The 22998-nt window shown below is 32.5% G+C and overlaps 1 protein-coding gene across 2 annotated transcripts in view; it reads left to right on the top strand.

The window, feature by feature from the left end:
• Positions 1-22998, top strand: part of LOC143907493 (semaphorin-1A) — a 216428-nt gene that overhangs the window by 118224 nt on the left and 75206 nt on the right. For both annotated transcript variants that reach the window (XM_077424312.1, XM_077424311.1), the window contains exons 3-4: positions 7541-7637; positions 10034-10085. In XM_077424312.1, the coding sequence (XP_077280438.1) occupies positions 7541-7637; positions 10034-10085 (149 nt within the window). The remainder of the gene's footprint in view (positions 1-7540; positions 7638-10033; positions 10086-22998) is intronic.

Genomic DNA, 22998 nt, shown 5'->3' with positions numbered 1-22998 from the left:
AAACGTTTATATATATATATATATATATATATATATATATATATACACACAAAGGTAAAGATATTATTCTACAATATTATATTTATATTTTATTCAATGTTATTGTGTTAGGATAAAATTATGATAAAAAAGAAATTTGAATTGAAAAAAAGTTGGAAGGCATTAACAAATTTTTATTCTTTTCTGTGCCAATAAAAGCTGAAAATATTTATTTTTTAATGTTTTCTTTTGTTAGGAATGACATTTATGTCTATATACATAAATGACCCAGAGCTAACGGATCACTTTTCATCTATAATGGATTCTTTAAACAGTTTAGAATCGATCTTTCTTTAGTGAAAATATGTCGAGAGAGATTATCATTTATCACTAGATTTTTTACTTTTAACATTTAATATATTGATAATTTTAAAAATACAAATATATTCTTCAAGATGCTTTTAAAATTTTTTAAATATTTAGAGTTTATCTGTCTGTGCATGTTGGAAGACTTATTTTTAATCGTTTATTATTTCAAAATTATTTATCTCTCAATATTTTGATGTAGAAAAACACTTTAAATTAACTAGAGAAACTGCGAAGAAAAAGTGAGACGGTATAAGTCTGGAACCACACAAAATGTAGAGTGGAACGTAAATAACGAAGCTATATATACGCAGGTATAATTGAGAATGTAATTGTTGAAACAAAAGTACACATTAATAATAAAGTAAAAAGTAAAAAAATATATATATAATATATAAAATATATATTTAATATTCGAGAGAGGGAGAAAGAGACATACATTTAACTTTAGTTTATATGAGAGAGAAGAGAAGTCTCGGAAGTTGGAATTAAACTTTCAAATTAAAATATTAGTTTACAAGTTAAATAAGTTTTCCTCATTTTAAACTACATTGTGTTTTTCCTTATTAAACTTTCTTACTAAACTGTAATATATAGATTTTTAATTTATTAAAAACTGGAATGGTGAAAAGTGAAATATTTCAGTGAATATTTCGACGTCATCCTTTGTATCAGAATAAATTTATCCTTGCATGAATAACATCTAAAGCATCTTATTACATATCGATGCAGTTCAATGTCGAATTATAACTACATACTAGAGAAATAGCAAGGAATTCATTTACATTGTGACCGCTTTAGATCACACGGAATAAATTACATTCGCTATTCGATCAGCGTTAAGCTCTTTGCTGTTAAGAAGGTATCGATTGCGTAAAAATGTTTTAAGTGGAATAACCGTAGGATAGAGGTGGCGATGGTGCAGGTGGTGGTTCGCTGAGTAATGCCGGCCGCGCGTATAATAAGCCAATATAAATGCAAATGTCCGTGGGAGTAGGTATATATTTTGTATTTAGTGGCTTAAGTGAAATAACACGGCGAAATTATGTAGAGCTATATTATTAAAATAAAATTACGGCGCAAATAAAGGCCCGTTACCTACGTGCGAGACACGGTCGAATTGTATATACACACAATTTGTATGCATTCGACCTGAATATGAATTATGTTAAGCTTGACCTTGTTTTTCTATTTTGCAAATATCTTCTCATATTATCATATCATATCGTTTATTGTATATATGCGTCGAATGCTCTATTGATGTTTTTACATTAAACGCATAAAATATCTTTAACATATACATTCAAAGATTTGCTCTAGGACAGTCTTGGGAGATAACATTTTTACTACGATTTATACATATTTACATTATACATATTTATTTATATAATATACATATTTTTGCGTTTATATTTTACAATTTATATATGTATATATGCATTTATTTATGCATATCATATGTATGCATTATACGAAATGATATTTATATTGAATACAAAATGTACAATTTTGGCTGTGCTGTATAACGGAACGTAAATAATTTAGTTTCCAAATTTGAAACATCACTTTCATGGAAAGCAAGTAGCTTGAGAAGGAAAAAGAAGGACAAGAAAGAAACGAAGAAAACGTGGAAGTAGAAAGTAACCAAAGTAACTGTGAACCAACGAAACTTTTCGTACAATGTTAGAAGTAACGATGCACGTCGTATAGAATCGTGTTCGTAACAGAGACTCGTGTCTAACAATTGGAATCGACTCACGACTGTCCTATTGCATTTGTGGTTTTATTTGCACTCATGTCTCGATCTTTAACTGTACTACTAACAAGTTAGTTTTGTTTTTATCAAACAGTTGAGAATTGGAAAACTAATATCTTTGCTTTCTTTTTTAAACTTGGTTAAATTCAGGAATAATTTATGAATCTTGTATCGGGGTTCGTGTTGGACTCGTTTTTATTGGCATATTGATAATACGAGACAATTGCAATACCAATAAAAAAGCATTTTATTTTATAAAGAAACTTTCAATTTAATATTTTTTTTAGAGGAGTCATCTTTTTTTGAACCACGATTTCTGGCTCACTTTTTATATTAATCTAAATTGCGAATGTGATAGCAATAATTCTTTTTCTTGAAATAGATACGAAGAACATCGTACGATCTTCTAGAGTTGGCTTTGTTTAACGATCGATTGCCGGTCACTGATTTTAATTACCGATTTAAAGTCGCTCGACAGTGAGCCGTAAATCGAAGTCTTGCGATCTCGTGTCTTGTTTTCAACAACGAGGATCCACTGTCACGTGATGAAAATTAAACGAAATCGGAACGTAGCCCGATCGATCACCGACCAAACATTGATAGTGGAAGCAGAATTGTCGATAAGCATCGACCAGCCAAGGAAATTGATTCGAGTCAATGCGAGCTCGGGATTCGTAAGCCACGAGCCGATATCAATATACGTTTCGAAAACGACTCGACTCGTCGAGGAGTCAATTTCGTTTATCTATGCCACGGTCAGGTCTTCATGCTATCTGTACACGCTACATAGAGTGTTGCAGAACTATTACTCAACTATACTGACCGTAGGTCGTTTTATACTGATTTTTCTAAAAAAATTGATAAATTTTTTAAATAATTATCGAGAAAACTGGTAAACAGGTATTGACTCTATATTCACGACATATTTAATAAAGAAAGATTGATTCTCGATTTGTATCAGCAAACAGTGGAATTTCAAAATTTTGAGAAAACTTTGAATATATTGTATTATGATTGTTACATATTATTCATTTTTGTGGTCTATATAAATATACTACGTGATATAAATATCGCTTCATATAGGTTGATGAAAGAATTCTAACATATATTTAAGAATCTGCGTTTGATTTAGGAGTAGTTGAAGTTGAAAGTGCTTCCGGTGACCCTAGGACACCTTGTACATTTTTGAGGCGAAGATCGATCCTTATCTGCATCAGTCGCGTGCCGATGAGAGGCGGTGACGATGCTCGGGAATAAGAAATTACATCGTAAGAGCTGACGCGTGCCGAACCCACCCTCCGCTATATAAACCATGATTACAATACACGTACATACATCTATGCATACGTATGTAGTAGGCAAAGTGCAATCGTAGCTAGAAACTGCATCCATATGCATCGCGAGATCGTAAAGAACAACACTGTCGAAATTAAGGTAACTTATATCGACGTGGAGGAAAGTATAGGATTTTATACTTGATAATAATCAGGGTTGAATAATGGGTAGAACGGGGGGAATTGTCTTATTATTAGAGAATTATATTCATGGGAGCAATCTTAGAACCGAGGAACCCAGATGGCTTTATCAACCATAAACTTCGGTGTAGATAAGTGATTAACGACAAACATTCGCGGTGATTGTCCACTGATTTTAATCAAAATTGTAAATTAATCTTGTAAAGTACGTGATATATATTTGCTTATAAAATTAAAATCAAAAAATTATGCGATGATTTCAATATAATAACATGGGAAAAAATATATAAGGTCGATTATTTTAAATTATAAATTAATTTAAATTTTCTTTATTTTTTCGAAGAAAAAAAAATATATATACATATATTGGCTACAAAAATCGAAATATTTTTAATACACATATTGTATATATATATATATATATATATATATATATATATATTTTTTTTTTAAATATATTCATTATTATTGATTTAGAAATTAAAAGCCTGACATATTTGATGCTATATGCAAAATATTACTCGGTTTATTTATATTCAGACGATATTTGAATCTAGTTCACGATGAAGATATCTCCCGATATTTAAACTCTCTGTACTTCTTTGCAGATAAAAAGTTTAGCGTATTTTCAATAACTTTATCTCTACTAAATCCATTTCCAATAAATAATTTAACAGACTTACAACGAATGGAAAATTTTTCAGGTATATAATCTGGAGTAAACCGACTTTTTAAACAGATTTTTTTTAGGAATACGGAATTCTATATGAATTTTGTACGAAAATGTTAGATTTATAATAGGAGAACAGTATATACATATATATATATATATATATATATATATATATATATATAACACACAAATTGCACAAGAATTATCTTCTCGATAAAAAAAATAGAAAATTGGTCGAATTCAATGAACGATAAAGAAATTATTGATTGACTGATAGCTCTGAAATTTAATCATATAAATCCATTCACTTCTATATATGCGTGTATAAACGCTTCAGATGTACCGCATGTCTATGGAAAATTGATTCATAAAATGCGTCCTATTGGAATTAATACAAATTGACCGCTAAAAACGCGGTAAAAAAGTAACGCGAGTGCTTTAAAGCCTGACAAATATACACAAGTGGAGAAAGCATTTATCACTGTAACGATATTCTTGTAGATCAATAATGTTGAAAAGTTTCTTTACTGTTTTATGAGATGATTTATTTGAATATTAATTTTATCAGAAATAAAAAAAATAGTAAACAATTTTTATTGTAAATCGCTGTGAAGAGTAATATACATATATTATAAATGTAATTTTTAATTTAATATAATACGAAAGAAAATAAATGTGTATATTTTAAAGATTAAAATGTGTTTTTAATGTAAATGAGAAGTATCAAAAAAAATACATAATAAAATATTTAAAAAATAAATATATTTTTTTCGTACTACAACTTATATGTATTTTTGTAACATTATTTACCAGCTAAATTGAATCTTTCTTACATTAAACATTCACATGTATATATGTTATGATATTTAACTTGATTATACATATAGAAGCTTTATTGGCTAAAATTTTTCGATATGTTGTGATATATCCAAGTATTATCGTTTTATATAAAATGAATAAAGTGATTTTTTATTGAAAGATCACATTATTTTTCTGCACATATAAATCTTTCTCCTTTGAAAACAAACAATAAATTTGATCTGGAACGCGGCATAGAGAGAGGATATACTATTAAAAGGACTAAAAATTCTGCTAAGCCATTGAGTCGCAGAAAGCCGATTGCGATTGGAACTCGAGGAATTTCTCTGCTTACAGTTCGTGATTTTTTATTACTATTGTAAAGCGAAATGCATTGTGCCAGCAATGCAAAAAAAAAACTATTCCTTCTACTGGTGACAGTCATATGCATTGCAAGTAGGATTATTCTTGCTCTTATAGATCTCAACGACATCGCGACAGTCTGTTTTCGCTCTTACGAATATAGAGAGCAGATCAATGTCGAACGAGAATGCTATCCGACCAGATTAACGTATCGGAAAACTCATATCCACGCGATCTCACGTACTCGATGATACGGACTTTAAGCCTTTGCTATGGCGATTCCGAATGCTATTTGAACTCCACCTTTTTTATCCTTCTCATTTATGAATGCATACCGTTACTTTTAGCATTTCATGCATATCGAAATTTCATTATGCTAATTTCTAACGTCCATTTGATGCATTTTGCAAAAAAGAATATTTTGTTGTCACGAATTGATTAAAAAGTATAATACAAAATGATAATAAATCATGATTATTATATATATGGATATTACGTACTACAAATTTCTTGTTATTTTCCAAAAATGAAATTTTATAAGCATGATAACTTTTTTAAGAAATCTTTTTTTAATAAACCTTTTTAGTAAACTTTTTTTATTTGGTGAGATGACAATTCCAACTGTGGATACTAACACGCGATGAAAAAACTGCATAATAATTTATTCATAAAGATTTATATCTCTAAATAGAGAAAAACTGAAAAGGTTTTGTAAAGAATTTTTATTCTTAAAGAATCCTCGACATTGCATTGGTATGTACACAGATCAGAGAACGCGCGCGCTCCTACTCTTCTCTTTCTTATCTTTTCTATTCCCGGTATATGCCGTAATGCGGTCGCATACATAAGTGAAAAAACATAACGCGAAATGTCTAGGGGAAGAAACGCTCTGTCGACTGCGTGTGAAGGGGTTCGGATACGGTGGTCGTAGGTACATAGGTGGGTAGGAAGGAAAGGGTCGTGAGACGGTGTGGAGTGTCGATGGTAGTCTGCGATGAGATAGAGAAAGAGAGTGATAAAGAGACGGGGGTGGAGAATCGAGTGAAGAGCCGCCGCTGCTGCTACCACAAAGTAGGCGCGGCGCTTTATCGTCGACTAAAGGCTAAGAGACCCTACCTTTCAGTCTTTTACACATGCTTCCTGGATATCTTCTCTGCATACTTGCTACACTCCATCCCTAACCCCCTTCGCTTATCGTAACAAGTTCTTCTGTCGACGAGATGCAGCCGATGCGTTGCCGTTATATCGCGTTCCCGCTGCCGATACCGTCGTGGATTTCATAGAGTGTCCCGGACTTATTCACACACAGCCACCTTTTATCTACTCTACCGGATCATTTGATTAGTTTGGAGTTGATCCGAGCAAAGAGATCAAAAAAAGACGCTAGAGTAGCTTTTTAGTTTAAGCGATCTAAAATCAAATTTCTTTTCTGAAAATAACCCTTAAATAGTGAAACTTAAACTTTATTTCATTCTGAATGAAATTAATTTAAGAAACTTGTAATTTTGAAAAATGAGTTACAAGATATCTGACATTGAAAATTTTAAGAATCTACAATGAGATGAGATTGATAAGAAAAAAATCATTTTAATTGATCTAGAGATCTACGAAATGTGGCTCGACAGTTTTGGAATAATCTACACATTATCGATTAATGTGCGCATGTAAAGCTATACACGTGCGAATAATGTATACACGAATAGTTCATTCGCGGACGTGAGAATGTAACAGGAAGATTGTAGCCTGATGCGCAAAGTCCGACGTGTATTATGATTCAGTTGCATGATTGATCGACTCACGCAGAACATGTTTTCTGCAAATACTTCAGAGGAAATCGATATACTCATGCTGGAAGCATTGCTTGCTATTAATTCAATTTATATTTCTTATATATGTATATTTTTTTACATTACATAGAAACTAATTGAAAACAATTTTAAATAATATCTAGAAAATACGTAGTACGCAATTTAGTCATTTTTTTCTCTAGTGTTTATCACAACTATAAATTGCATGATTATCATTATTTTGAAGTTATAAGAATATCATATTTATATACAATTCTTTCTTTTTTTTTCTATTTCTCTGTTATGAGATGGAGATTTAACGAAACATCTCTTTCTGTTACAGGTGAGGTGATTGGCCAGCGATTTCTGGGCAATGAAAGCCACGTAGAGCACTTCAAGCTCCTAGAACGTGCGACAACCTCTATTCTGATTGGTGCCAGGTAATTGTTACGTGATTCGATTCTTCGTCGCGTCGTCCCCTCGTGCTACTCGTGGGGGGGCTTACATAAATGAGATATAGTCATCGGCTAGACTCCGCTCATTGGTGCCACGAGCCCCAAGTGGCCGGACGGGTCGAGTCATTCATTCGATTACGCATCAGCAGCGGGTGACGCAGCATCACGCGTATTAGTAGCAAACATCAGAGATGCGGTTTACGCGCAACGCGCACTATTCATTTGTATTCAAAGGCCAAAGACAGCATGCAGCATATACCGGATGTACCAGACCGCTCTTCGACTATGAATTCTTTGCCCAACCTTCACAGTTTCGACTTAATGAAGATTTAATGGGATATAATTTTTTTAACAGCCTTTTGATTTTCAACATTATTTATCTTGTTGAGTAAGTCTCAAAGCAAAATTTCGTGAAAGATTATTTAAAATTGAATGCAGAATATGATTTTATTACTTTTTTAAAGCCGTTTAATTTTCAAAAAGACATATTTTCGGTTGCATATAATTTAGATACTATCATTCTTTTGATTTTTTCGTTAAGAAAAGTTTGTTGCAAATTGGTCAAAGGACTCGTAGAAGGAAAGTGGGTTTGAGACATCTTGTTATCCGCAAGCGATTCAATCGATAAGAAGCACAAAGGGAAAGATAGTTTACATTCAAAAATTTATTTCGTATTTTTCATAGGGCGCGACGACCGCCGTTTTGCCATTCTAGTTGCACATGTATACACATAAAAAAAAACACTTTTTTATACTATCTAATATTATTTTATCAAGCTGCTCCAGTTACGCTGTTAAAGCGGTGGGCTGGAGATCAATAGCGTATCTTTTTGCGCGTCTGATACAAATATACATTGGCTAATGGAAATATGATATAGATCAAAAAATAATTCAATTTTTTTTCGATCGTGCTCTCCGCCAACAGTCAGCGCAACCTGAGTCGTAAAATCAATTACATCCCAGAGATATATAGCATGGATCTTTTTACGGTTCCAATTTTGTCTTTAGTTTTTCCGCTTGATTTATCTTTCGCACTTCCGTTCTTTCCGCACATGCAAGATTTAGACGTCACCTGAAAACAGTTTTTATATTCGTTGAAAAAAACCCCACAATTTATCTTTTAAATATATCGCGTTCTTTGTGCGTCATTCTTGCTGTTTACTCATAATTGTCAATGCTTATTCGCGTTTCAAATTGAAGTGATGCAGAATCAGAATGCGGCTCATCCGAAAATTCGAATAAGATATCACACTTGTCACAGAGACAAGTATATGTAAAAAATTGAAAATATCTTTATTTTTCTTTCTGACGAACTGTATAAGCTCAATTATTTCATAATATTATTTTTTTAGTGGACCAAGGAAAACCACTTAAAAAAAACGCGTTAACATTACACGACAAATATGTTTCTCGTATCATGTTTAATATCTGAAAGAAATATAAATAAAGATACAAGAAATATCTCCATTCAAAAACAACTATTAACACTCCGTTTAGCGATTAAAAATTAATGAATTAAAATTTAAGAAATAAATAATAAATTAAAAATAAATAATTTTATAAACGTCTATTTTAAATTTCACATTTATATATGCATTACATCGTCATAAAAAAATCAAGCTATATTCTATATATGAACAATATGTAGGTAATTATAATAGAGAATAATAATTTATATATTAAATTTATTATATGTATAGAAGCATTGTAAATTTAAATATTCATCCTTTATTTGTTCATGATATATAAAAACTTGTTATAGACGGGTTTCTATGACGATTTTTAATCGAATGTAAATGTGAAATTTACAAATGTTTAGTGAATTAATTAATTTTATTTGATGTTTATTTCTTACATATTAATTTATTATTAATACTTCTTTTGTTAATTTTATCGCTGAACGGGGAGTAATGACGTTGTTTTCTTCTATATCTATTCTTTATTATTTTCCGATTAAAGATATAAGTATTTGTATTTATAGACCAACATCATACCGTATAATAAAGCGTGACCGATTCAATATCTGATTTTAAATCGTCGCGCGCGAGAGAACGTAACACGTCTGTCCTTGTTTACGAATTACGCGCTGAAGCTCGGCGGCGCGCGCGGCACGCGCGCCCCCACCACCCGAATTATTCCGGAGTCACCCGATTTTCGGGCGAGGGGATTAGCCGCGCGGAGCCACGTCTGGTCGCATTCCGCGATTTCCGCGTTTAGAACTTAGAACAATATATTCTAAAGTCTGGAATCACTTCAATTCAATCCGAGTATTTCGAGTGTCGACACGGAGACGCACGACGCACGACGCACGAAGCGCAGAGAAGATTACGGGGACGATTCATGGGCCAGGATTTAACGCTCCCGTTTCGTTTCGTTTTGCAGAAACGCCATTTACAACATAAGTCTGCACGACCTAACGGAGATCGCCGACCAGGTGAGTACAAAGCTAATACAACCGTTTCTCCGAATATATCTAGTATGATCGACAAAGAATGATTTAAATTGGAGGATCGAAAGATTGAAAAGCCTCGCGTTTCCATCGCTCATGCACTTCCCTTCGGGTTATGATATTTCGAAAATCATCGGGATTTTCTATAAAATTGAAAAAGTTTCTCCAATTATCGCTCCAATTAGTTCTGCGGAACTACCATATGTATATGCTTCTCAAAAGCGATATTGATCTCGGTAGCTCGTGAAACTATGAGAAATTGGCGCTCAGAAGAAACCTGTGAAAGTTTTCGGAGGAAGGGGGAAGGGGGATTAGCGCGAACGACAGAGAATCTTGGTGGCGGTTTTCCGAGGCGGGCATAACGTAGCGAAAGGAGATCGATCTGAGAGACTGAGACAGCCTCTCGGCCAATAACACCCCCGCTTAGAATAGAATCGTAAAAATTACCATTGCTCCGTTGCTCCGGCTTGCCCTTAAGGTTCGCGTATCGTCGCCGTCGCCGTTGCCACGTCGCGTCGTATCGCGACCGACCGCTGCGATCGATTCCGATTTGAAGGATTTTTAGCGGTAATGGAAGGTAGCGGGAAAGAGGCGGTGAAACGTGACCGATATCGCGACATCGGATCGATGTAGTTTAGCTACTTTTGGAAAAAATAGCGTTTCAAATCATCGTTTTTCTATTGAATAATTTTTCTTTCGCCGAGATAGACGGGAGATAGACGAAGCTAGCTTGATTCTCATTGCGGGAAGATTAAGCTGCAATTTTTTAGATTTAAAAATTTTAACACGCTCCCCAGTGGTCAGGTTACTCTTATAAATATATAAATAAATAAATGCATTCTATATTTTATAATTAAAATTATATTTCTCGAAAACTGTGCAGCCAATCACAAAGATTCATTCCATGCGCGTATATATTTGTCTTTTTCGCGAGAAATTATCTCTTTGCAGGCTTTGCGATTCGCGGAATAATGGTATTATTATTTTCGCAATAAATTATTTGCAAATGAAAAAGAGAGAGAGAGAAAGACAGGGAGAGACAAATTTTTTCTTCCAAAATTCTCTCTATAAAAAGCACGTACACATATACATGCGATATGAATGTATTTATAGAAACTAATAGATTAATTGTCAATTTACGATAACGTAATATCGATAAATGAAATCAGACGAATTGTGATTTATGGTGAGAAGCCTCTGCGAAAATGTGAACGATATACCGTTGAATCTACTGTTTTTTTATTCGCATTTATTTGCGCATATTTTTAGTACAGAAACGCTGACAGCGTTTATAACTTTATTTACGTTTATCGGTGAGCGTAAAAAGTTTGAATAAAAGATAATGATATATCGAGCATTACATCGACAAATCAATTCACTGTAAATTGAAAAGGGAACGTAAAATTTTTAACATTAAATTGTTATGAGATAAATTTGCATATCATAACAAAATATACATGGAATATATGATATATTCTCATGTCGGTATTGTCTACGTTCACAATATGTTAATCAAGCGTGCGTAATATTAAAAATCAATTAGAGAATATTAAATTATATACAGTTATAATATATATAATAACTGCGCCAATATCAAGAAAGGAGTCTGGATGAATAAATACGCGTTCTCTATATTATGATTGAGCGTTTTATCGTAATTGTTAATTAAATTATGAATTTAATCACCGTTCGCTATTTGGAAGTAATCCATGATTCTTTCATAGTAAGTTGTGCTAGAATCTTGTTTATTATTGACGCACATCAGTTTTAGCATGCGATGTATATGCTAAGTATATAATATCTACACTTTTGATTTGCATACGCTTTTGCAATGGCAGAGCTAATATTCAAAATTAATAATAAACGATGTAGACTATTATGGCGCGATAAGTTGTTTAATACCGTATATAATATCGCGATTATCGAAGCTTTAATCTTTTTTTTTTTTACATAAAATGGAAACGGTTCTTTCGTTGTACTTTTATTTAGAAACTCAAACGACATATGCATTATACGTCGATTATACTAAACAACTCATTAAATCGTTTAATCTCATTTTTATTCAATTAACTTTTCTTATCAGCATATTGTTCTCTTATGTAGAGTGTTTGTTATTAAGCATATTTTTTGTGTAAACTACGGATTTATTGCCAGTATTTAATAAAATTTGTGCAAAATTTTATTTCATAAAATAATCTTTTAAATCTTATATGTCCGAGAAATAGTTTGTTTCCAGAAACTGAATAATGAAAATTGAAATGAAGATAAAGACTCTTGGCAGAATGTAGTAAACTGGAGTTAAATACTCAAGCATTTGACGTGATTTCAAAAGCGTGACGGCACGCCGCGCTCGGAAGACTACCATTTCGATAAACAACAATTTTGCTCGACGCGCGGAACGTCATTCGCGCAAGAAAGACGTTGTTGACATCGTAATCCTTCCATGAAAGTTTTCCGCGGAGCTAATTGAGTCTGCAGCCGCTCCCGGCTGGCGTCGCAAGTTTAGTCGCTTGAGTGCTGCGCCAGCTCGAACGAACGAGTGTTATTTCCGCCTACGATAAGACGAGATAATGGAAGATTCGATTTCTTTCGAAGAGAGCTTTCCTTGTGCCAAGGACGCGACTTTTACAAAATTTGTGTACTCAATTGATGAGACGCGCGATCAATCCGTTGATTGAAACGAGAAAAAAATAATACAACGATTATTCATCGTTAATTTCTGCCAATTCTTATTTTGATACTGATTATTATCATAAAGATTATTACCTTAAACGTTAATAAAATAGTCTGATAATCTTGTGAATAATAATAATGTGATTAAAAATTCATTTGTACCGAATTGTCGCAAACGAATAATACTTTAATGAACATTGTTGAAGCATTAAACGAATGCGCGGAAATAGGAATTATTTTCTCACGTTGCGAAGTGGCGTAACAAGTACCTCGCCAACAGATAGATTCCCCGGCGAACAATTCGTTTCTACGACGATATTTAATACAACGAACGTCAATTTCGACCAAAAGGGTGGCACATCTAATTTACGTGTACCAGTAATTTATGTTCTGCTGCGATATAAGTTTCGGTATTACCGCATAGCGAGGGGAGTATATACTATAAAGAAACTTGGATCATTCCGGAATAAAGGTTCGACGCGTAAATTTATTCATGATTCATCTAACTTCGCCGCACTTTTTTTCCCGCTCGTGACTGTGAAAGCCGTACCCCGAATGCCTGACTCGGCTAACAAATTTCAAACTAAACTAATACTTATCGGCTCCACTGATAGTGCATAATTTATGTCCGGTAGCTAACGCTCCGACGGACGCGACGCGGCTTCGCTTCTCGAATCAATATAACGTCTTATTCGCGAGAACTACGTCGATGATACGCCGATTTATTTACACACAATTCTGAATACGCTGCATATAATGCAAACTGAATTTTGAACAATAAGAAAACAAGTAAAATATTTTTTATAAGAATAGCCACATGGTGTAAATGCATACGGGATCGATATACTCAAACGAAAAGGGAGAAAATTGAAAGAATTGAGATGAACCGATGAAACGCAGGTCGTGGAAGCGCGCACATTTTTCGTATTCTTTGCTACTATTATTGTGGATGAAAATTTCGATGTATTAGTGCGAACGATTTGAAGCGAAATTGCAACGGCTGCTATTGTGAGTCGGAATAACCGAATATCTGTTGAATCGTTCGGCTGTGAACGCGAGCAACCAATACTAGTAAAAATTGGAATAACATATGTATCTAAGGTAAAATGTTATAAAAGTACGCTTGTATCTATATAAGTAGTTTTATATCTGTATGATTTTTCTTATAATGTGTAGATAACTATAAAAACCTACAGTTTACATTTTATCAACGATTCGATTCAATAGCTGTATCTTGAGTGAAAAACGAACATTTTTAAGTATCATTTTATTGCTAAAACTGAAAATCAGAAAGGATATTTTTATTATATTGAAAGCTTTTTTTTATTTATATAACAGTTAGTTGAAAGTAATATTTTATAATAACAGCAATAACCAGGTATGCATATTGAATGGATTTGATATATATGTATGCCGTTATCTTCTATATTTAAGCAATTTATTTTAATTTTTGAATTTAAAAAAAATAGCAATAAATGCGCGATCTTTTGTTCTACCGCGTAAATATAATGGTTAAAATTTTAAAAAGGATTTACGTAATCTATTTATTCCATTAATATGTAATATCACTTTTTCAATTTAAAATACGTACCTATTGTACTTTTTACCAAGACCTGTCACTTTATTGAAAAATACATTTTTTATCGATGTTTGCAGACGCGATACTTTAGATTCTTCAAATACTTCTTTTGATCCAAGTCACACTGATATATCGACAACAATAAAATATATTTTATAATATTTAGAGCGAAAATATACACATATATTTTGCGAAAGTTGCATACTTAAAACTTCACAAATCTATTTATTTTAATTTTTTATTTCAAAGAAGATCGTATATCCTACGGTACCAAAAGTATAACAATAGGTATATTATCTCTTTTGAGAATGAAAAACTTTTAAATAATTTTCTTTGTATTATTGCACAGTGTGGAAAAAACAAAAATAAGATAAAGTATGGTAAATACTCCAAAGAGAGATAATAAAGATATATATATATATATATATATATATATAAAATATAAATGATATAAAATAAATAAAGGGGAGCAATATATGTGTAATAGCACCCAAGCTATGTTATTTAACATATTTCTATGAATGCGGTTATAATGTTTCCGCCGACATTTTATTTCTTCGCAAAAATGGGTCTTCCGCATGATTCTTGCATATTTATGCGTCATATTAAAAAAGTCCGCGACAAAACAACAAACGTTTTGGAAATTCTCGCGAAATTTGCGCGATCTTTTTCAGGCACATCGAAATGGATACCGTTGAGCTTGTTCTTGTATAATCGCGTGTGCAGTTTTGCCTTAAAAAAATATCAAAAACATTCGGGAACTTTTTGTTTACGTAGAACATTATTTATGACATATCGATAATACAAAATATGAGCGCTTTCTATAATCTGATAAATAGTATTTTAACTTGGATCTATGATGAGATATCAAAGAAAACGTTTTTATTTTTAGTTAATTACACACGACGATCCGTAATATTAATTAAATACTTGATAAAATACAGAATTCATGATTATAACAGGTGAAAAAGATATAACAGCTAGGTCATGCATTCTCTCTGGCATTAATCTAAATATTCACGATCTATTACAAATAATTCTATTATGCAAATATAAAATGCGATATTCTTATAAGGATTTCTTTAAAATATGAAAAATATAAAAATACATTTCTTTATATAGTAACGAAATTTGTTGTGATAATATTGGTAATATAGTATATACGTAAAGATATGTGAGATAGAATCGAATTAAATTAAACAATAAATTTTTTTAATTATAATAAAAGACAACTTTCTATTACGCACATACGCACACAATAAATCGTGTGTATATACAGCTTATATATATACCGGTATTGTTCATATCCGGTTATTCGGGTATCCGAGCCTAGGAAATACCCAAGCATCGCGCGGTCATTCTCGCTATTACGCACAGTAAATCAATTTAGGTACGCGTTGATTATTTAAGTATATGAGCTTACCGTGCCAACAATGTAACGTATCAACGTAAAATGACCTCAGGAACCACGGAGCGTAACGATATCAAATATATCGAAAATCGATTAAATCGGAGCTCGTGACTTCGGTTACTCGAGTATGAACTTGAATAACGGGTACTCGGTATTTGAGTATAGAAAATAGCCTGTCGACACATTGACACCGTGTCCATTGACTTATATAATATATAATTTTGCGAAAAAAAAAATTGTAATCATGATAATGTCCTTGAATCACAAAATTTAAAACTTTTATACTTTTATATAATACTTTTATAGCATTTTTTTGCATAAATATTCATTGTCTACATAAATTGTAGACGGTTTTAATTTTTATAAACGATTTTAATAAATTATTGATTTCTGAATAATTATGATAATATATTCCGGTAAAATATATAATGAATAGTTCAATGGTATTAATTTTTTTTATATATTTTTTTTAAGATGAATTAAATAGATCTGTCAAGTATGCTGTATCTACATACATATATTACATATGAATCTGCAATCATTTAATTATCTTAGAATGAATGAGATGGATTTTTTTTTAAATTGTGATAGGCGTTTATTTATTCAAAATTACCCAAGTCTTCTCTCTATGGAAAATTATAATAGACAAACTTGAAACCTAAAACACTATCTTTGTCGATTTCTCGAGATAACGTTTCTTTCATTTTAACTTTCACGTATTCATCATTATGATGTCATGTATTCTGAGGGTTAAGCGTTTCTGCCATTAGCGCAAACTGTTTTTGGTATGTGCAGCCTAATGCAGCTCGCGCCACGTTGCGAAGTCGACCAACTGCAGTCTCTTTCTTTCTCCCTCTGTCTCTTCTCCTCTCTCTTTCTCTCTTTCCCTCTCTGTCTTCCACTGTTTCTGTCTCTTTATGTATCTCACGCCGCTTCTCTCGTAATCGACTAGAGACTAGAGTGAGAGAGGCAGCGGCGCAGAGCAGATCCGAAGTGCCGAGAGTGAGAGGCGGCTCTGACCGGTCATTCACTCGGGGATGGTCGCGTAAAAACTTGCCGCTCTACCTTCTACACGCTTCTCGACCGTGTGTACTTTATGCCCGCACACGGGCATATCCTACGTGTACATCCCACTCGCCACGGTGCAGTGGCGAGACGGACGAACGGAGAGGCAGTAGAAAGAAAGTGGAGACAGACAGATGCGTAGCGAAGCGAGCCCGTCCAATCGGTCGCTCGTTATTCGAAGCGCATCCGTGCGCATTTCGACCTGCGACAAATCGTGTCTCGCTCGAATTGCAATGTCGAACTGCGGGTCTGGCCGTCCGACTCGGTTCCCCGTACGTCCAGCGGGTCCAGCGTGCCGTTTGACGGCTCTTGATGGCCGGTGATAAAAAGTGCGCCCATCAGATACCGTAAGAAACGGCTGGATGTGCCTGCATCCGCGGGGAATACACCGTTAACCCATTAAGCGCCGTAATCACGACACAGAGAATTTTAGAAGTTAGACCGTAATTGATTTTGCATTTTTCCTAGTTTTCGAATTGATACTTGATACCAAGGTCATTAAATAATAACTCTTACCGACACATACATATACATTATGTATCTATAAATAGCCTTCATTTTTCAAGTTTTAAAAGAGAATTATTTATTGCTAAAATCTTTTTATTCGTGATAAAATTATGTTTAAAAAATGAATTGTCGACTGTTAATGGATTAACTGTGCGCTACTTTTTCCACTTTTATGTAACTTTGAAATTGTGCAATGATTTATAATGATTTGCCAATTATGATCTTTTTTTATAACAAATTACTTTCACCATTAAAAGCATGTAAATACGAACAAATTAAAATATTGTCACGTAACTTGTTTTATGATAAAAAATATTTTATGTGCAGTATATATATATAATTGGTTTTTCCTTTTCTGTTTTAAAACTAATATGAACAACATTTTCGATTCTTTTTTAATTAATTTCGAAATAGATGTAAAAACATTTTAGAATTATATGTATAAATGTATATTATTTCAGCAAAAGGTACTTTTAAAAAATTAATTATAACTCTGTTACGTTTGCTCAATTATCTTATAAAAGGTTTAATTATATGGAATGTCTCAACTACTCGTGTTTTTAAAAATGTTTTTTTAAAATTTCATAGGTTACGGCATTATAATCTATGTATAAGAAAGATAAATATAAAAACGCATTATATTACAATATTATATTATTATATAAATTATATATACAATCTTTTTTATTATATTTTACTTAGAGATTTGTACTCTTACAGGCACCACGATATTCGAAACAAAATGTATTAACATTTTAAAATAACTTTCTGAAGGTTTAAAACTTCTTAATTTATGCGATTTTCTACGGATGGCAGTTTTATATAGGTTCCACTCCAGATTAACCGTACTTCTTATCGATTGTGAATTTTTCTTATTACGAATTTTAGATCAATTTTTCTTCATCACAAAAATTTGATGCGTCATCTCTCTTATAACTTTTTAATCTTTGATATTAGATATTTCATTAATTCGGAATTAAATTTGATTCAAGTGAAGAAATCGGCTGAAGAACGAGGCTTTATGTTAATAACTCGGAAGATGTAGTTTGTGGAAAGTTTTCTATCTTCAATCGTTTATCTTAAAAGTTAGTTATGCCTCAATATTTTCATAGAATAAAATCAACTTGTAAACACGATCCGCACTTGAAAAAAAACGCGATAAGAATCCGAAGCGTTTCATATATTACAAAGGAACGTCAAGTGACGTTTCCATAAAGCAATTTTCACGTGATGTACAATTAAGAAGTTGTCGGCTATCGTCGGAATTGTCCGCAAACCGCGCTAATTGTTCCTCCTCCCCAGTGATATCGACGTTATTCAAATTAATCAAAGTAACTATCACGTCGGCGGGTAGCAGCGCTGCGACTAATAATTGGGCGGCTTTTTGTTCGTTAGGTAACCGTCGCAATTTGCCAACGTTATTCGTATTGTCGCTCATTAAATTCGCCGCGCGCATATACACGCTGTAACTATATTATACTTGGGAATCGGCGGGGCAAGAACTTCGTCTTCGTCGCACGGTATTTCTTTCTTCCTCTTTACGTATCTATAAATTCTACGGTTGGTATTGCTTCATGGTAAAAAGCTGGGCAGCCCCTCATGCGATCGGTGAAACGGTAACTCACTATAAAATATTGACTTTCGAGAAATATTATAGTGAAGACATTATCACTGAAACGCAATCTTTTCACACTGATCCAACGACCAATTAAATGATATATATATTTATTGAAATACTTACAAAATGAGTTGTTAAAGACCAAACATCTTAATTACATAAGAAGCAAACAAGTATGTAAAAGATGATTATACCTATAAATTGTTTCGAAAGACGAACGTCGTACTTATTAACAATAGGAAAGTGCTAACTAATCCATAATAAGCAATAAATTAGATTAATCAAATTTTGATTGAACAGCAGATTATATTGATTTCTAGTAGTTTTTTTTAAATAAACTAAATAAAGGAACAAATTTTCGCACTTAAAAAAAACTGTGGACAAATATAAATATCGATCTCTCCAATTTCTGTATTTTGAACAAAAAAATTAAATATAATAATTACATCTTTAAATTAGATGCTTAATTAGATTTTTAATCACAAGCATTGCATCCCGTCTCTTTTTAATAACAGAAACAAAGAACATATATAAAAAATTCGGGTGGTCTTTATAATTCTCCACATGGGTCATATAACTTCCCGGGGGGCCACGTCATATTTCTAAGAGGGAGTCACACGAAAGACCACATAATAAAAGACCGAACACATTAGGGAGCTACAGTAAATTTCTGAGCGGGCCACGCAAACTTCCTTTTTTCCAACTAATGGCGACGAGTGGGCACACAAGCTACCAGAAGTAAATAAAACTCAGAAGAGTTTCCTGGACGAAAAAACGGGTTGAGAAACTCTGAAACGGATTATCATGCGGAAACATTTGCTTGGTGCAAAAGGTTTATCGTATTTGTCGAATAGAGTTGAAAACAGAATCACGCAGTTTCGAAGTAATCCTTCTTAATCAGAAGAGAGAACCATTGCCTTCGATACTTTTTCCATTTAGCAAGAAGTTTTCCAATCTACTTCTTAAATAACTCAAATCAATAACTTTATCCAAGACAAAATTTAATAGAAAAACGGTGAGTTTTTTGTACTAATCTAATGAAAAATACTCGGGGAATAGGTGTAATTACAATTTGCATTGAGTGCCGTTCGGTCCTGTAACGGGAGAATTTTAACGAAATTAAAATGATCCGTTCCACCTGTGGCGCTTACTGCAGCTAATAGCTGTTTCATATAAAATTTAAAAGTTACAAGTTTTGCAACGGTGAGTTACCGTCACGTCGGTAACAAACTGTAAGTCGGAACATTTCCCGTTTCATATAAAACCGTTTAAGTTTTTAAAAGTGTAAGGTCCACCTCGCATACTTCGGGGACACTTTTATTAGCACAACGACTAAATTAGTTTTGTAATCCGTAAGACACCGTAAGTTAGAGCTTGCACTCGAGTCACTTGAAAGATTTAACAGTTGACTTCCTACACGACAGGATAAACTGTTTAACACAGCAAACTTTTTCCATATATAATATAGTATAATACTTAGATACATAGATAATTTAAAATACGCAGTTTTTAATTTCTTACTAATTGTAAGTATCTTTTGAGTTAATACTCGAATCTAAAATCAAAATAAAATCTATGATTAAAGCGGATAAATAAAAAAATATTATCCGCAAGTATTTTTAAAAATTAGTATTTGAAAGGTCTTTTACATCTTTATCACACATTTGACTGAAAAACTAAATTGTCTCTCAACATTAAAAAAAAAAAATACACTTTATTTATGATAATCAAAGAATAAATATTCTGCAAGTTGGAGAAATGCTATAAAAGTACGTCTTGTTAATGAAAGTACAGTGATACGTTAGTTTAATTCCGCGCGCGAGGCATTAAATATTTAATAAATATATATCATGTCACCCCGAACGTTAGTATTGTTAAAAATGCATGCAACTAATGATATCATACGCATCCTGTCCACGAAGAGGGGAGCCCTATCGACATGTATATCACGAGCATATTTCAAGGTTTTGTAGCACGCACACGGAACAGCCATTGTTTGACGATTCATAGCGAGGAACAATGTTAAATGTCGGTGCTAGTGCGTGTTTCGATTCGAAACGTATCATCTTGCATGAGGCATAATTCTGCCACGCCTTTCCTTGTTTTTCGTGCAATCGTATATACTCTAGACAGCAATAGCTATAAGTTGAAGTGAATTCCGAGTTTATATAAATCCCGCGGGAGATATTTCACTCAACCAGGATGACTTCTTTCTGACAATGAGATACATCTTGGACAAAACATAAAGCATTATATATACTTGTTTGTTTATAATAATGGCGTGTTTTGACTGTAGAAATCTAAAGCTTTCTTTTTTACATTTTTATTCCTTCAAAAATTTCAAAAAGTTTTTTTCTCTCTCTGTATTATGATGTTACATTTAACCATTTTTTTTGTATAAATAAAAATTATTAATATTTTCTAAATTTAAATCTAGAAACATTAAAAATTTTTTATTATTTTATCATTTGAATTTCGTTAATTGCAAAGATATTTATCTTTTATAAGAGTTGTCATGAAGAAGGCTTCTCTACAATAAATAAAAGAATTCTATGAATACAATTGTAAAAATAATATAAATATCAGTAAATTTAATATGAGAATGAGAATATCTCGTGTAGCACAATTTTATTCCGGCACTCTATGTGTTTGGCAATTACATAATTATATAGTCAGTCACAAAAGTCTACATTAGTCTATAAATAAGTAATTGCATATTAAAACGATCATCCACAGCATATTGGGTGAAAATGTGATTGAAATACAAAATGTTTAATAATAATACAAATATTGATTTTGCGATTTAATTGAGAAATAAATTATTATCAACGTAACGCACACATTTCTATGTATATGCATTATATTGAAGAGAAAAGCATTGTTACATATAAATACATAAATTTATTTTTATATGGCTAATATCAAATAAAGAATTAATAGATATAAGTCAAATTTAGGAATATTGGAAGTGTTAAAGAAAAAGCATAGTTAGCGCTGAAACGAGTTATTTGCCAAGAGTCATAAAATAGAGAGTTTACTTTTCTTTAATATTTCTAACAATTTCTCTCTCTACTAACAAGTTATGTATTACGTGATATCGATTCTTAGATAATGGTGTAAAAGGAAGTAATTCTAAGTTACAGTCGCTACAACTATAGTGAAACTCAATCTAATAGCAGATTTCTATATGTATATCAGAAATCAGGCACTTGTACCACGCCTGATAATTACAAAGAAATTCGAACGTGGTACTTTCCTCTTTTGTGAGATCTAAGAAACGAGATAGAAAGAATTGAAAGAGAAAAGTAGATCTAACAATTGTCGGAAACATCGCTGAAATGTAGAATTATTCTTGTTAGAAATTACAACGAAAGAAAAGGAGAGGGAGAGGAAAGAGAGATTTACTGCAGCTCCGAGAAGACTGCGAATTTTTTCTTTTTTTAAACTCATGGTCTATTCAATAGAATAATTTCCGTTGTATCTTGGATTAATTTTTTAGCACCATTAAAATTATTTGATATATGTATACTTAACTTACTCTAGACGGTGTAACAAATATTTCACACGCTATTAGAGACAGGAATAAATGATTTTAAATCTTAGAGATTTATGAAGGTTTTTAACTCAGAACGTTTTTGATATTCTTCGAATTTTCAAAATTAACGACCATTAATTTAAACTTAAAATAAGTGTGAAAACTTCAGAAATTATTCTTCCGAAAGATATCTTACAATGTATTAAAAATCGAAGAATGTTTTTACACCGTTAATTTCAAGAAGCGATATCATTGTTTCATGTAATTTGTGCAAATCTCAAGAAATTATGTACGCAATATAAATGCAAGTCACATCTTTAAACTAAAAATCGTCCCTCGATGGATTGTTAGAGAAACCGAAGAAATGGAAAAAATTTGTCATGCGGCATGTTGAAATGCGTATAACTCACTTTTATACTAGCTTTAATTCCTCCCGACGGGAATACGGTAACGCGTTTCTCTTAATTTTCACGAGAAGAACTGCAGCTCGAAAAATATAGCGGGATGATA

The sequence above is a fragment of the Temnothorax americanus genome, unplaced genomic scaffold, assembly GCF_048541705.1.
Source record: "Temnothorax americanus isolate GAGA-0224 unplaced genomic scaffold, ASM4854170v1 Scaffold82, whole genome shotgun sequence".
NCBI lineage: Eukaryota > Metazoa > Arthropoda > Insecta > Hymenoptera > Formicidae > Temnothorax > Temnothorax americanus.
The sequence above is the reverse complement of the archived record's forward strand: the minus strand, read 5'-3'. Positions and strand labels throughout refer to the sequence as shown.